At 32.2% G+C, this 16,185-nt stretch overlaps 2 protein-coding genes across 2 annotated transcripts; one reads left to right on the top strand and one right to left on the bottom strand.

Annotated features, from left to right (window-relative positions):
- Positions 1 to 9,083: 9,083 nt before the first annotated feature.
- LOC131646859 (patatin-like protein 1) lies at positions 9,084 to 11,078 on the bottom strand. The gene is made up of 6 exons (XM_058916809.1): positions 10,700 to 11,078; positions 10,418 to 10,604; positions 10,146 to 10,310; positions 9,667 to 9,972; positions 9,419 to 9,594; positions 9,084 to 9,332 (listed from the first exon to the last, which is right to left on the bottom strand). The coding sequence occupies exons 1-6, from the start codon at positions 10,996 to 10,998 to the stop codon at positions 9,269 to 9,271; spliced, it is 1,197 nt and encodes a 398-aa protein (XP_058772792.1). The 5' UTR covers positions 10,999 to 11,078; the 3' UTR covers positions 9,084 to 9,268.
- Positions 11,079 to 14,149: 3,071 nt separating this feature from the next.
- Positions 14,150 to 14,905, top strand: LOC131650065 (uncharacterized). The gene is made up of 2 exons (XM_058919807.1): positions 14,150 to 14,293; positions 14,381 to 14,905. The coding sequence occupies exons 1-2, from the start codon at positions 14,150 to 14,152 to the stop codon at positions 14,903 to 14,905; spliced, it is 669 nt and encodes a 222-aa protein (XP_058775790.1).
- Positions 14,906 to 16,185: the final 1,280 nt, after the last annotated feature.

The following is a 16,185-nucleotide window of genomic DNA, read 5'->3' as shown; positions in this document are numbered from 1 at the left end:
TCAAACAGAACCAAACATGATTGCAAGTGAAAAAAATCAAAATAAAGAAGAATTCGTAACCTACCTTCGAAGATTCCGACGAAGACTTCAACTCCGCTACGGTCTCTGGTAGCTTGATCCTCTTTCTGGTGGTGCGTGCGACTGGGTTTGACGATTGGAAAGAGTGTTTGACGGCGTGAATAGGGTTTGACGGCTCGGTAAAAAATTGAAATCGACGTGAGAGAAGGGTTTGGAGATAAGGTTTTTGGAGCAAAATGAAAAGTTCAGCGGATCGAAGAGTTTGGAGATAAGGTTTTTGGAGGCAACATGAAAATTTCCCCCAATGTTATGCGCCAAAACGAAAAAAGTGCCCTTTTATTTTATTTTATTAGTAGCGTTTCATAGAAAAGCGCTATTTAATTAAAACTATTTTAAAAAAAAAAAAGTTGAAGTATTAGTAGCGTTTCATAGAAAAGCGCTATTTATTGAAAACTATTTTTTTACAAAAAAAAAAGTTGAAGAATATTAGTAGCGTTTTACAAGGAGCGCTATTTTAGTGAAGAATATTAAAAGCGCTATCTTAATAAAGTTTAGTAATAGCGTTCTAAAGAAAGCGCTATCTTAATCAAGTTTAATTAGTTCTCCGGTTTATAATATCTTGTTTACTAAAAAAAAATACCCTTTTTCCACAAAGTGCTATCAAAATTATATTGTCAGCATTCTATAATAGCGCCCGACTATAAAGTGCTGTTATAAATCTGTTTGTCTCCTTTTTAATAACATTTTTCTTAAAAGTGCTATTAAATTAAGCGATACAAAATCTCAATTTTAACGTAGTGAATTGAATTGGTACTCTATAATAATCATGGGCGGAGCTACAGCCCAGCGAGCCCGGGCACGCGCTCGGGCTCAACCCTTCTTTTCGGTTTATACTCTCCACCTTATAGTCGATTTTTAGACAATATCAGGGGCAAAATTAATAATTTTCAGACAAAATTAGTAAAAACAAGGTGTGAAATTTTTGGACAAAATCAAGGTCAAATTTTTTAGACAAAATCAAGGGAAAAATTAGTAAAAATAGGGTATAAAATTAGTAAAAACAGAGTGTAAATTTTTTGCCCAGGCTCCCTAAAATTTCTGGCTCCGCCACTGATAATAATATATAACATTAATTAGACTTGAACATTATATTTAGTGTATAAGAATCTTGTCAATTTATGTCATCACCTCTTGACACTCATTATACTATAATCAAAAGAATCCTAAGGTTCTTAAGTTGTTCAGTTTCTCATCATGGCCTACTATTCTCCCCATCTACTTCTGCTCACGTGTTTTCCCTAAGAGCCTAGAATGGCTCAAATTGGGCAAGTTATGATCGTATATCAACCTTAGGAATTCATATCTTCTTTGGCACTAATCTTGTAGCATGGAGTTCCAAAAGGCAGTCTCTGGTTGCACAGTCAAGCAAATAAGTGGAGTATCACACATTAGCTCACACTATATCTGAATTAACGTGGTTACAAATTACAATCTCTTTTAGCTGAGCTATGTGTTTCATTTTACCCACCTACTCTATTGTGTAACAATTTTCTTGTTGTTATGCTGTCACACAATCCAATTATTTGCATGCCTAACAAAACATATAAAACTTGACATTTGATTTGTATGTGAAAGAGTGGTTTCAAAGAAGCTAGTTATTCAACATGTACCGACCTCTGCTAAACTTATTGATACACTAACAAAACCTCTCGACATTATCAGTTTCACGAGTTAAAGACCAAGTTCTAACCTCGAGCTTGTGGGGGAGTATTATACGATGCCCCCTGCCACTAGGGCGAGTTTTGATAAATTTGTCAAACCCAGGAAGCTTGTGGGGGAGTATTATACGATGCCCCCTGCCACTAGGGCGAGTTTTGATAAATTTGTCAAACCCAGGAATCGAACCTGGTTCTTGCATGTTGCCATCATGCATCTCCCACCAACTGAACTGTTACATCTTATTGATTTTTTATCGTTTCAAACTCAATTTAATATTTATTATTTACGTTTTAACTATTTTTATAAAAAATATATAGATTAACGTTAATATAAAAAAATTTAGTTAAAAATGAATAAATGTAGTTTATAAAAATGTTTGTTTATAAAATGTTAATTTATATAATTTTCTTACTTTATAAAATGAATAAAATATAGTTTATAATAATATTTGTTTATACATATTAATTTATAATTTTGTTTGTTTTATATAATATATATTAGAATCATTATAAAAAAATATATATAAATGATTTATAACACAATTAATTTTTATATATAACTGAATTTTTAAAAATTATTTTATTTATTATATATATTAACTAAATAAAATAAATATAGATGATGCAATAATTATAAAACTAATTATATTTTTAAATTATAAAACTGAGCAATAATTAATAAATCCCTAACAAATATTAACGTTTTATTTTTTTATATAATATATTAACATCTCAAATTTATAAATTTCTAAAAAAAACTGAGAAATTCCTATAAAAAATTAAACAATATTAATTTATATAAGTTATACTAACTTTTTATATTAGTTATACTAAAATATACTTTATATATTAATAGTTAGTTTATAATATTTTAAGGACTCCTAGTATAATGTTAACATTTTTTTGTTTTATATATATGTTTTATTTTTTTATATTAACGTTAACAACATTTATTTTGTTTTATATATATGTTAAATTTTTTTATGTTAATGTTCAGTATATTTATATATATGTAACATATATACTAAATTTTTTTATTTTATATGTTAAATAAATGTTAACATTCAATATATATATATATATATATATATATATATATATATATATATATATATATATATATATATATATATATATTAACATCTTTGTTTATTACATTTAAAAAAGTTAATTAAAAAATTATATAAAAACGTTAATTAAAAACTTGAAAGTGTTATAAAAATTTAATTAGTTTATAAATTTAAGAATTTATAAATTTAAAATATTATATAAAATGTTTTATATTAATATACTAACTTTTTATGCTAATATAAAATACATTATTATGTTCAGTTTTTATTCAGTTAAAATATTAATAAGAAAATCAAATAAAAATTCTTAGTTGCAATGAAATGGTGTAGGTCAGTTGGTTGAGGAGTTTCTCATTAACATACTTGTATTGGGTTCAATCCTTGGCTGTGACTAATTTGTGGTTTAGAACTATTAATGTTTCAGAATTCTTTCACCAAATATCTAACTCAGTAACAAAGAATTTCATATATCTTCACTTCATCGAAAAAAAGTAACTGACATGTTATTCTTACACCAAATCTTACACCTATACCATATGTACGGATGACAATGTTCATGTACGGACGTTTATTTTTAATACCTGAACATGCATTAACCAAATTTTTACACTCCCTGAACATGCATTAACCAAATTTTTACACTGCATTAACCAAATTTGATGACTGCTAAAAAATATTTTTAATACTTGGATGTTGCATTAACCAACTTTATTACTACATTAACCAAGTTTTTACACTGCATTAATCAAATTTGGTGACTGCTAAAAACTATTTTTAATACATGTATGTTGCATTAACCAACTTCGTTACTGTTGGAAATTATAAAATAATAATTACCATAGTGTGTTCTAATGTGACAAAAAATGGGAATAGATTTTTGGTTGTTACATAAATTTGTTTTTTGAATTCAAATTTACAACATTTCATGAAAGGATGCCTTGTGTCATTATAGATGAATCATTGCAATATATGGTTAAAAGGTGTTGTTTCATCAAGAGTTGCAAACTTATGAAACAACACATGCATGGCCTATAAATACACATTTATGAATCCAAAATGAAACACACAAAAATAATTATCCTCTAATATATTTTCCAGACAGCTTCCTTGCATTCGAGTTTCTTCACCGGTCTTGTGCAGACTCGAGTAAGGCTGAATTATCCTGGGTATTCAGGCCGTTCCAACTCTAAGACAATCGAGAGTGTGCTTGAAATACTTTTAAGGAAAGTGATTTCGTTCGCGATTCAGCCTGGATCCATTCGATCTCACCGATATTTCTAACAATCTTAAAAGTACTTCAAAGAATGGCAATCGAAGTTTTTGTTTAAAGTATAAAATGGAAGAATGAAAAGAGAAGAAAAACAAATCCAAATCAAGAATACAAGAAGAATCGGTGTTATAAATCCGGGTACGTTTTAATTTTTCTGGAAAAAAAAATTAAAGATAAAAATAGAGATAAAAATACTCTAATTTCCAGTTGTTTTGTTTTCAAATCATGAATAAGATACCGGAACATTAAAATTTAAATTATATATCTTGATGAACATGTTAAAGTGCTATAGTATGTTAATATATAAATTACCGTTCCGAGATATCATAAGGCAATATTACAAGTTTGTTTTTAAATTTACTATAAATCATTGCCTTGTTTATCATAAACAGAAGCATTGGTTCAACTGCACTATTATGTGTCCATTTGCGATTGTGGCACCTTTGAAAACATAAAAATAAAGGCAATATACATTTACTGTATTAGAGTTATATCTATGCATATACATACACAGTATAACAATAAGTAAGAATGTGGCTTCGTACTGTGTTAAAAGATATAAAATTATTTTAAAAAGGCTTTAACCTATACATAAAAGCAACATAACTTAGTTCTATATTATCTAATTATGATTCCTATTTTGATATCATAATAATATATATAAAATGTATATATATCTTATGTTTATAGAATTTCTATTGCACATATATATGATTATGTATATATAAATGATCAAATTTATTGAAGCTTATAATTTTAAATTATACAATTGAATTATGATCTATATGTTATGTGAATTGTTTGTGTTTGATGAAACTTATTATTATAAGACATATAAAGATCATCCGAAAATGGATCATGTCTTATATAACAATTGAATTTTGAATTGTGGAATTTTGAGAACCTTATCACGGAGGATATGGAATTTGAGATTCCCACAAGTTAAGAACACTGTGAGGAAGGTTCTCCACTAATCGTTGAAATACAATCAAAAGTTTGTCAATGTTTTTAAAATTAAAAAAAAAAACTCGAACTTAAAATAAGCAGAAAGTATGAAAGGCTAAGGATCTAGGACCAAACAAAATTGATTGTCGACATATTTCTTTTATCAAGTAGAAGAAAATAGTGAGAATTTTGTTCGTAAGATTCCTATTATTCTTCGAGTGGAAGATGATCCTAAAGAGTTACAATGAAGATGTAATTTCAAGGGACTTCTCTTGGAATGATGTTATCCAAGATGAAATAGATTCAATAATGTCAAGCCATACTTGGAACTTGTCAATCTACCTAAAGGATAAAAATCCATTGGATGAAAATGGATGTTGAGAAGGAAGTATCATAGTGATGATACACTAGACACCTACAATGATAGATTGGCCAAGAGTTTTATACAAAAGGAATGTGTTGATTATTTAAACACATATGCACCACCAACAAGGATGGCGATAATTAAAAGTATCGCTTACATTAGTTTCTTGGCATGATCTTATTGATCAAGTAACTGTCAAACGACATTCCTAAATAGAAATCTCAATGAGGAGATTTATATGGAGCAATCAGAATGTTATGTACTTCCCACTGATGAACAAAAAAGGTGTACAAGCTTGTTAAATCCTTGTATAGATTAAAACAAGTACCGAAACATTGACATTAAAAGTTTGACTTTGTCATTGTAAGATTCTCCGATTTAAAAGGGACACACACAAGTAAGGGGCGAAATTTCAATTTTATCAAAACAAGAATTCAAAGAGTTTTTCATCATCAAAAATGGGGAGATTGTGAAGAATATATATCTTATATTTAGTTTTGATGAAGACAAAGATTATCAAAGAAGTAAAGGATCAAAAGTGTCATGCACATCAATGATGAAGTTGATCAAGAAGTTTTAGCATAGAAATTCAAGTGAAGAACTTGAGAGAAGTGAACATAACTAAGGTACTCATTGCAATTTATATTATACTATTTTAAATTGCTCATGATTTCATCTCTCACTTCATCTAAAAACCTTCTTGCATTATCATGCATGATTATCTCAAACTTGTACTTCATCTAATTCTTGTGACAAGTGTTTGTAAAGAGAGTCATGTGAGAATATTGTGATATTCCTTTGTCTCTCTATACGGATTACATGTTGATAATTATCAAAGAGATGAATGGAATCTTAGAAACGAAGAGGTTTCTAACTTCCACAACCAAGATGAAAATCTTGAAATAGTGGACACTCTTTTCGATCAAAGTAAAGCGAAAGAGCGGGAGTTTAAAACATAGTCAAACACACTATATTGAGAAAAACTTCCACATTCAAGATGAAAGATCTTGGATTAATTGACACTCTTTTGGGGATCAAAGTAATGCGAAAATAGTGGGGGTTATGAACTTAGTCAAATACACTTTGTTGAGAAAGTTCTTGGTAAGTTCAAATTGTCACGTTTCAAAAAGTGAATATTCAATTTGATCTTAGTGTCAAAATGATGATGTAAGAGTTATGGCTATATTAGAATACACAAGTGAAATTGGTTTTCTAAATGCAATGTACTATATGCAATATAGCAGTTGCAAATAGTAAATGAGTAGATTTACTAGAAATCCAAATAGTGAGCATTCGAAGGACATCACAAGGATTTTGATTATCTTTTAAAACCAAATATTGACCTCCATTATGGTAGGTTTCCTGCCATAGTAGAAGGATATACCAATATGAGTTGGATATCGAGTGTTGAAGATCATAAATTTATAACTGAGTTGATATTTACACTAGTTGGAGGTGAGATTTCTTGGAAGAGCAAGAAGCAAACATGAATCACTCTCTTGACCATGGAGCCATGGTGTGTGGATCTCGCTTCCACTGGTCAAAGAAGTTAAATGGTTGAGGGACCTTCTGTCAGAAGTTCTATTGGTTAAGCACAGTGTTTCAAAGGTGTTAACACAATGTGTTAGTCAAGCCAATTTAACAAGAGAATTCAGATGAGTGTAAAATGGAAAGTCTAGGCACTGAGGCCTTAGACATTCGTGAGAAAATTGATTAAAGATGTAATCATTTACTCGCATATATACGATCGATCTATAATTTGGGAAATTTATTTACTAAGCCACTGGCCAGAGACTTAGTAAAAACAACTTCGAGAGGTATGAGGTTGAAACTCCTTGAGTAAGAGTTTCGACAGCGGCGGCAACCCAATCTTACGTTAACAGAACATTAACCTCAAGATTTTCAATGGGTAACAACAAGTCGTTGATTTGGATAATTGTCGAACATTTCGTGATAATGTTGACCTTAAAACGAGGGTTGAGTTTTTTTTTTTTTAAAACTCTTAATGAAGTTCAATACCAAGGGTACGTGTCTCGTGGAAAAGGACACAGTATGAACTTCACCTATGTGAATTTCGAGATGGTGCCGTCTCAAAGTGAGAGTTGGAGTTTCTCTCATGAAAAATTCATGAAACAGGATAGCACATGGCCATAAATAAGTGTTAAGCGAGTTATGCAGAGGAAGAACCTTTAAAGAGTGTGTGTAAGGCAACACCGGTCTAATCATATGGATTCATGGTTTAAAAGCTTTGCTACCTAATATTCCGATTAAGCTTTGTGTTGTCCTCACTAAGGTTAAGTTTTAAATCGAAAGATACCTAACTGTATTAACACTCTTTATATCTCATTTCTGGAATTATTAATTTTGTCATTATTAGAAAAAGTGGGGGATTGTTGGAAATTATAAAATAATAATTACCATATATGGGAATAGATTTTTGGTTGTTACATAAATTTGTTTTTTGAATTCAAATTTACAACATTTCATGAAAGGGTGCCTTGTGTCATTATAGATGAATCATTGCAATATATGGTGAAAAGGTGTTGTTTCATCAAGAGTTGCAAACTTATGAAACAACACATGCATGGCCTATAAATACACATTTATGAATCCAAAATGAAACACACAAAAATAATTATCCTCTAATATATTTTCCAGACAGCTTCCTTGCATTCGAGTTTCTTCACCGGTCTTGTGCAGACTCGAGTAAGGCTGAATTATCCTGGGTATTCAGGCCGTTCCAACTCTAAGACAATCGAGAGTGTGCTTGAAATACTTTTAAGGAAAGTGATTCCGTTCGCGATTCAGCCTGGATCCATTCGATCTCACCGATATTTCTAACAGTTACTGCATTAACCAAGTTTTTATACTGCATTAACTAAATTTAGTGACTATTATAAAGTATTGTTGGCTGTAAGTATTGGTGTAACAATTGAGTGTATGAATAGTTGAGTAATTGCTCAATTACGAAATTAATGTTAAAAATTAAAGCTATTCAAAATTCTACTCTCACTGACGATACTATATTTTAGAACAAGAGCATGATCAAATCAGTTCATACTTGATGACTTGCCTGAAGAATATAATCATTTTATTATTCAATTATATGGTATCACATAATCATCCACTCTCTGTGATCGACCTTTATTATAAATTATCTCCATCTGTTTTACACATTAAAAAGACTTTTAGTTTCTCTATCATATTCATTAATAAAAGTTAAATTTGTAAACTTATTCATAATATTTTACTTTTCGTATAAATTACATTCCATAATTTATATAATGACAAAGGCTAATTATAACTTAGGAAAGAAGGGATAATTATCTACCATTAAATAATGCTATCTTTTGAAATGTGGTTAAGGTAAGGACACCCTTTCAAAATTATAGTGATTAAAAAAACTTTTAGAATAAAAATTAAGAGCATTCATTACGAGGTTGGTGGTTTGACATACCTATTATACAATCTGAGGTAACAAGTGGAGCTAATAAAACAAACATATAGTCTTTCCATTAAGCTTCCATATTTTATTCAAATAGTTTTATTATACAGGTTTCTTAGATTGTGTATGTTCTGAAAATTCCAATCCACAATCTGACCTGCGAACCCATAATCTATGAATTATATTTTTCAAATCAACTTAACCAATTAATTCGTGAGCTAGAGAAAATTGCAATATACTTAAACTTGTGGTGCAATCAATAAAACTTATTAAATTTTTTGAACTTATTGAAAATAATTATTTTATTCAGAATTAAGGAAGTTGAAAATGTTACAAACTTGCATCATAATCTTAAAGGAATTATTAAATAAGCAAATAATTAAAAGATATATAGAGCTTCAGCAGTGGATCGACATATTCAATCTTGTGACCATTCATTCACTTGCCATTTTGATGCTTACACTTTTTAGCTTTTCTTATCTCCGACAGTAAACTAGCAAACCTGCAAACATATATATAAATATAAATATTTTTAATTTTTTTTACACCGATAGAAAATAAATAAGTTACTATAAAATCAATTTTTACCTATTGAGTTCTTCCTGAATGGTGCCTTTATCAGGAACTGTTTCATATACGCCTGAATCTAGATTCACTCTGGTAAATTTTTTCTTCAATAAATTCTCACCAGCTTTCACCAGATTATTCAGATTATCTTTAGTAGATATATCCACAGAGGCTACCTCTCCCTCTAATGTATCATCCTGCAGTTTCATGCAACCATCTTAAGTACATATTGAGATTATTTTATTCATGAGAGGTACATAATTACTTACTTGAATTCTGAGGTAGTTGTCTTGAGATTGAAGAGCAGTAAAAAGCACAGAGTTGTGATAATCAACCATATCAGTGCTTGCTTCATTGAAACAATCAAGAACTGGAGTTGCACCAGAGTTGAATAACCATGTCAATGCTCCCCATTTAGCTACCATCTTAGCATTGTACTTTCTCTCACTCTTGTTTGATCCTGTCCCTATTGATATCACAAGAAAACGATCATATCCTACACCAGCATCATTTGCACTTCTCCCTTTTGGATGCCTTATCAAACCCTTTGTCACTTCTCTTATTGCAACCATAGTCTGCAAAATTCATCATCAAAAATCAAATCAATAATATCTTCATTTGTTTTTAATTTTAGATTCAGCCGAATTTTTACATCCGTATACGTTATAATATCATTTAAATTATTCTTAAAAACTTTATGAGACATGACTTTTTTTCAATATGATTCCTTCTCGAGCTGCAACATTACCGGATTGTTAGCACAAACGCCGCCGTCGATGAGGTTATATTCTTTAATCACTTTTCCTTGTTCATTTTTCTTGTCAAAATAGTGAGCAGGTAAATAAGTTGGAGCAGCTGATGTAGCTATGCAAATATCAGACAGTTTTACATCTAAAGCTGGCTCAGCATCAATCTGCATAATTTAATACATGATCAAATTCAAGATTATTGATGATTTAACCCATGCATGCATGCATTTAATTTTGATTTGTATTAAAAAACAAGAATCAAGGCCAATACCTGATAGGAGGAAAAAATGGTAGGTTGAAGTTTTTCAACATCAAAAGATGGAATAACAATGTTTGTGAGAGTTTGGCTCAAAAGCGTGTTCCCTGTCATCTCTCTTATTATGTTATGGAGATACTTCCCATTGTACTTAGGTCCTGATAAAGCTTTCGCTATGTTCATGATCGGCGCAAATATTCCACTGCCGATTCAACAATGATTCAAGAGTAATTAACTAGTTCTTCTAATGTATATGCATATTTAGACTTATTTAGTAATGATAAGTTAAATATATACCTTTTCTGTGGAAAAATATGTGGCAAATGTTTAAGGTAAAATGGAACAATTTCTCTTGCCTCAAATAAAGGACGGTTGTTGTTCTTTGGATTTGGAGTTGCTAACATGGTTGTAATAAGACCACCAGTACTTGTTCCAGCAATTACATCAAAATAATCTGCAAGTCTTGCATCAGCACCATCTATCTCCTGAAGTTGAGATTCAAGGTAGGCAAGAATAACACCAGGAATGATTCCTCTAACGCCTCCGCCATCAATGCTAAGAACGGTTATAAAATTCACAGGCTTAACTTCTTCCATTGATACAATCTAACTATTGTGTGAGTGAGTATGGAGATGGAGAACTTAGATGCTATTTAGACTAAGCGTGTGTTAGTATGGAGATGGATAATTTGATGAAATTAGGCAATGTGTATGCTTGTATATATAGATACGATAATTATGAGTTGATTTAGTGTACATCATAAAATATATATTATATAGAATAAATAATTGAATCAAATATATGTCTTTGTGCTTATAGAATAGGACACGCCAACTAACACTAACACATTCTAACACATAGATCTATGGTCTAACCTACACAGACTCAAATTATGTCAGACTTTCTTTAAAATAAAAAAGATCTGGACTTTTTTAGAAATCTATTTAGTTAAAAAAGTTATACCTCAGGCTATCAAAAACTCTTTCAAGTCTATCAAACCGGCTTATTTAAATAAATATAAATATTTTTATTTGTATTGTAATATTTTCATCGGGAAAATTACTCGTACCAACTATAACTTTTAGGAATTTATCAAATCTCCTTTGTCGTATTTTTGTTAGGTTGTATTTGGTGAGTAATTTTCGTCGGGCCGTGTTTAGCCTCGCTTTTTTTAATTGTTTGTGAGAACTTTTGGTTCTTTTATGATATCTTGATTAAAAAAAAAATTGTGTATTGTACTTTGAACTAAAATATAAAAATAAAACTAAGTAATCTTGAAGAACTTAAAAAAATAGAATGAAAACACCTTATGAACATTGTCATAAGTTCTTTTCATAAATTTTTTAAAATAAATAGTCTCACAAAACTTACACTACTAGTCTCATAAAAAATATATATTAATAGGAACATGACAGATTTCCGGAGGTTTATTGAAGATATGGATCTCGTGGATATCCCGTGTGTGGGTGGTAAATTTACATGATACAAAGGCAATGGAACAACTATGAGTCGTCTGGATAGATTTCTTATCTCTAATAAGATTATAGATTACTGGAATGTAATTGATCAAAGAATAGGAGAGAGAGAGAGATATCTCTGATCATTGTCATATTTTGCTCAATGTGGGGAGGTTAGATTGGGGCCCAAAGCCGTTTAGGTTCAATAACATTTGGTTCAAGCATGACGGATTCTTACCTTTTGTTAAAGAAGAGTGGGGAAAATTGATGGTGTAAGGGAGAGGGGACTACGTTTTATATGAGAAGTTGAAGAGATTAAAACCAATTCTTAGAAAGTGGAACCGGGACGTATTTGGATGGATTGATCTTTAGGTTAATGAGAAAGTAGACAAGCTTAATGATCTAGATAAGATGATTGTGGAAAACCATGGAGAAGATATCTCGAGTTTGATGGATGATAGATATAAGGTGACTTCGGAGTTTTTGAAATCTTTACTTTTAAAGGAGTGTATGCTAAGGTAAAAACCGAGGCAGCTTTGGCTTAAAGAAGGAGATAAAAATTCAAGATTCTTTCACAATTCCCTAAAGTCTAGAAGGAGGAGAAATGCGATTACTGCGATCAGAGGTAGGAATGGTTTGGTAGAGGGCGTGGCTGGTGTGAAAGAGGAGGTAAAAAATTACTTTGAAGAATTTTTCAGAGATGTTAGTGAGAATAGACCGGTGCCAGCAGCTCAGAATTTTAACTGTCTTATGAGGAAGATAAGTTTTGGCTCGATAGACCTTTTTCCGAATAAGAAATTAAAGAAGCTGTATGGGCGTGTGAAGGGAGCAAGAGCACAGAGCCAGATGGGTTTTCTTTTGATTTCTTCAAACGCTGTTGGGAATTTGTCAAACCAGATGTGTTTAAATTTGTGGAGGACTTCTATAAGGATGCCCGGTTAACAGAAGTTGTAACATCTTCCTTTATAACGCTTGTTCCTAAGGTACACAGCCCCCAAACCCTCAAGGATTTTAGGCCCATTTGCTTGGTTGGAAGCTTGTACAATATCCTTTCCAAATTTATGGCTGCAAGAATCAAAGTGGTGATAGGGAAACTTGTTCCGGTGAATCAATCTGCATTCGATCCTGGTAGAAATATCCTCGATAGAGTCCTTTTAATTAATGAGGTTTTGGATTTGGCTAGAAGAGAGAAAAGAAGTTGTGTTGCTTTGAAGGTTGACTTTGAAAAGGCTTATGACTGTGTTAATTGGGACTTTCTTCGTTTTGTGCTAATCAAGATGGGTTTTGGGAGGAATTGGTTAAGGTGGATGGATAGTTGTATATTCACTAGTAATACTTCTATCATAATTAACGGAGGCACGACAAAGGATTTCAAGGTTGAAAAGGGGCTCCGCCAAGGAGATCCTATTTCTCCTTTCTTTTTTGTTTTGGTCACAGAAGCGCTTGCGGGGCTAATGAAGAGGGCAATGGAGCTAGAAGGGCTTAGAGGTTTTAAGATCAACAACTTAGAAGAAGTCAATTTAGTTCAATATGCTGACGATACAATTATAGTAGCAGATGGTTGTAGTGAAAACTTTTGGATAATGAAGTCAATTCTCAGAGGTTTTGAGTTGATGTGTGGGCTGAAGATTAATTTCTTAAAAAGCAAGTTATATGGAATAAAAGTTAATGATTGGCTGTTGGAGGCGGGTTCAACTTTTCTGAACTATGACATTGACTGCTTTCCTTTCAAATACCTTGGTGTCATGGTAGGGGATAGTCCAAGAAAACTTTCAATGTGGAAGGAGTTATTATCTCAATTGAAGTCTAGACTAGCTACTTGGAAAGGAAGACTCTTAAACATGGCTGCTAAAGTGCCTGGATAAATTCGGTGTTGAATGCAATCCCAATCTATTCTTTATCCTTCTATTAGGTCCCCTCAAAAGTAATAAATGAATTACGAAAGATTCAGAGCAATTTTCTTTGGCATAAGAAGGAAGTGGGTCGTTCAATACATTGGGTGAGTTGGAAACTAATTTGCAATCCAAAACATAAAGGAGGTCTTGGAGTTAAGGATATTAAGATAATCAATCGGGATTTGTTACAAAAATGGAAGTGGAGAATTTTAAACGAGTCGGAAGCTTTGTGGAGTAGTTTGATACGAGGGAGATACGGATATCCGAGGATGAAAGTGTTAATTGGGACAAATTTGGTGTTATGTAGTACGGATTCAATATGGTGGCGAGATTTGATTCTCTTTGATAATATTGCTCATATCTGTCTAAATCTATTTACATGTGCCATTTCTTCTATGGTGAACAATGGCCATGGGACAATTTTTTGGCAGTCTAAATGGTTGGGGAATCAAGCTCTTATGGACGCATTCCCAGAAGCGTATGATGCTGATTTCAACAGAGTTGGTAATGTGGCGGATTTCAGGACATGGAACGACAATGTTTGTTCTTGGAATTTAAAGCCTGGAATAGATACAAATCATCCTTCTTTTCTGCTGGTTAAAGAAGATTTTATGGACCAGCTGTAGCAGTTCTCGCATTGTAACGGGGCTGAAGATGTTCATACATGGATGCTCTCGGGTGATGGTCGCTTTACTGTCCGGTCCTTTTATGAATTGTTTTTTCCTGAGTTTGCAGTAGGTGATTCGATCAATGAAGATGTTGCAAGGGCCCTGGTTTCGCTTTGGAAACTTGAAGCTCCCCCAAAGTTGCAGTTCTTTGGCTGGAGGGTCTTACTCAACTGTATTGCCACAAAGGACCAGCTCTTCATGCGTAACATTGTGCCAGTGAGTAATGATCTTTGTTGTGTGTTTTGTACGACACAGTTGGAAGATACTGATCATCTTTTTGGATCATGTTTGTTTACGGATTATATTTGGAGAAGAGTGATGAATTGGTTATACTTTTTTGAGGAAATGTATTTCGAAGAGTTCAAGAATTACTTCTTCAATGTTGAAAAAGTCAAGAATGCATTAAGGAGAAAAGTAGTAGCGGTCATTTGGCTTGTTGCTATTTGGAGCGTGTGGCTTTTAAAAAACGACTCCATCTTTTGATGATGTCATGTCGGCTATTATTTTTAGATTTTGGTTATGGTTATTTTCTTGTATGCCTTTGATAAATGGTAGTAACTTTTATACTTGGAATACTCTACCTTTCCTTTGTTTCGGGAGGTAGAGGATTTTCGTTTTTGTAATTTCGGTTGAGTAGCCGTTCTACTCGATTTTAATAGATCTCTTACCTATTAAAAAAAATTTACACTCATATAAGTCATTACAAACAACTTTTTACTATTCACTACGCCAAATTTGAGTTTTGCCAGCACAGCTACGAAAGCGCTTTTAGGAAAAAGCGCTGCTATAGGTTTTGCTAAAAACAAATCTAAAAAACAAGGAAAAAAAGCACTGTTGTAGGGGAACACTAGAAAGCGCTGGTAAAGGGTCCCCTTGCGAAAGCACTTTTGAAAAAGCGCTGGTAAAGGCCCCCATTTCAAAGCGCTTTTGAAAATGCGCTGGTAAAGTTCCCCCATTTCAAAGCGCTTTTAAAAAGCGCTGGTAAAGGGCCCCATTACAAACATACTTTATTATTAATCAGATTAACATAAATAAATAAATAAAATGAACATTAAATAAAAGAGAGATTAGGGTTCGTGTGAGGCCACTGGGATGTTGAAACAAATCTCTTTCTCCTTCTTCAAACGGCGACAACGCATCCTTCATCCCTCCGATTCAAATCAACGGCTACCATCTTCTTCCGTTTTTGGCGAAAGGTCCGCCAGCTCCCTTAGGTGAGACCTTCTTCTTCTCCGATCTCTCTTTCTCTAATGGCGAGCTCGCGACGGGTTTGGTGATGTTGGTGTTGAACCTTGTCGTTGAATCTTTGTTCGATATTTATCTTTTATATTTTTAGTCTAAATAAATATTAATTGAATTGCTTATTTTAATATGTTCTAATAAAATAGACTTTTAAGTCGGCTAATAGGCTAACTAGGTTTTTGAAAATGTCAGACTTTGGCCTAAAAATAAGCCTATGACAGGCTACAAGTCAGACTTAGACTTTGATATTTTAAATAGGGCGGGCTTAGGCTTAACATAGTTTTTTCTGGATCTTCGTCATCACCAAAAGACGTGGAAGAAATGAGTATCTTCTTGAGTTGGAAATAGTATCTTGGTAGGTCCGTCGATAACTCCTATGATTTCTCGATTTTTCCTTAAGAATCCTATCCTATTTCTAAGCCAATTGAGGGGTGAATATCATCGACTTTCATTGGATGTGTTCTTGTTTTGTCTTTTGTGATTTTTTGTTGTTGCTCTTTTCAACTTTTCTCAAATTGGAG

The sequence above is a fragment of the Vicia villosa genome, linkage group LG2, assembly GCF_029867415.1.
Source record: "Vicia villosa cultivar HV-30 ecotype Madison, WI linkage group LG2, Vvil1.0, whole genome shotgun sequence".
NCBI lineage: Eukaryota > Viridiplantae > Streptophyta > Magnoliopsida > Fabales > Fabaceae > Vicia > Vicia villosa.
Note: the sequence above shows the minus strand (reverse complement) of the source record. Positions and strands in the feature narration are given on the sequence as shown.

Bases quoted from the DNA above. Each gene is read 5' to 3' on its own strand.
- LOC131646859 (XM_058916809.1), bottom strand. From the start codon at position 10,998: ATGGAAGAAGTTAAGCCTGTGAATTTTATAACCGTTCTTAGCATTGAT. The intron at 10,605-10,699 runs GTATATATTTAA...TTGAATCGGCAG, and splicing joins CATATTTTTCCACAGAAAAG to TGGAATATTTGCGCCGATCA. The intron at 9,973-10,145 runs GTAATGTTGCAG...TGAATTTTGCAG, and splicing joins GCGTTTGTGCTAACAATCCG to ACTATGGTTGCAATAAGAGA.
- LOC131650065 (XM_058919807.1), top strand. From the start codon at position 14,150: ATGGTGAACAATGGCCATGGGACAATTTTTTGGCAGTCTAAATGGTTG. The intron at 14,294-14,380 runs GTTTGTTCTTGG...GACCAGCTGTAG, and splicing joins TCAGGACATGGAACGACAAT to CAGTTCTCGCATTGTAACGG.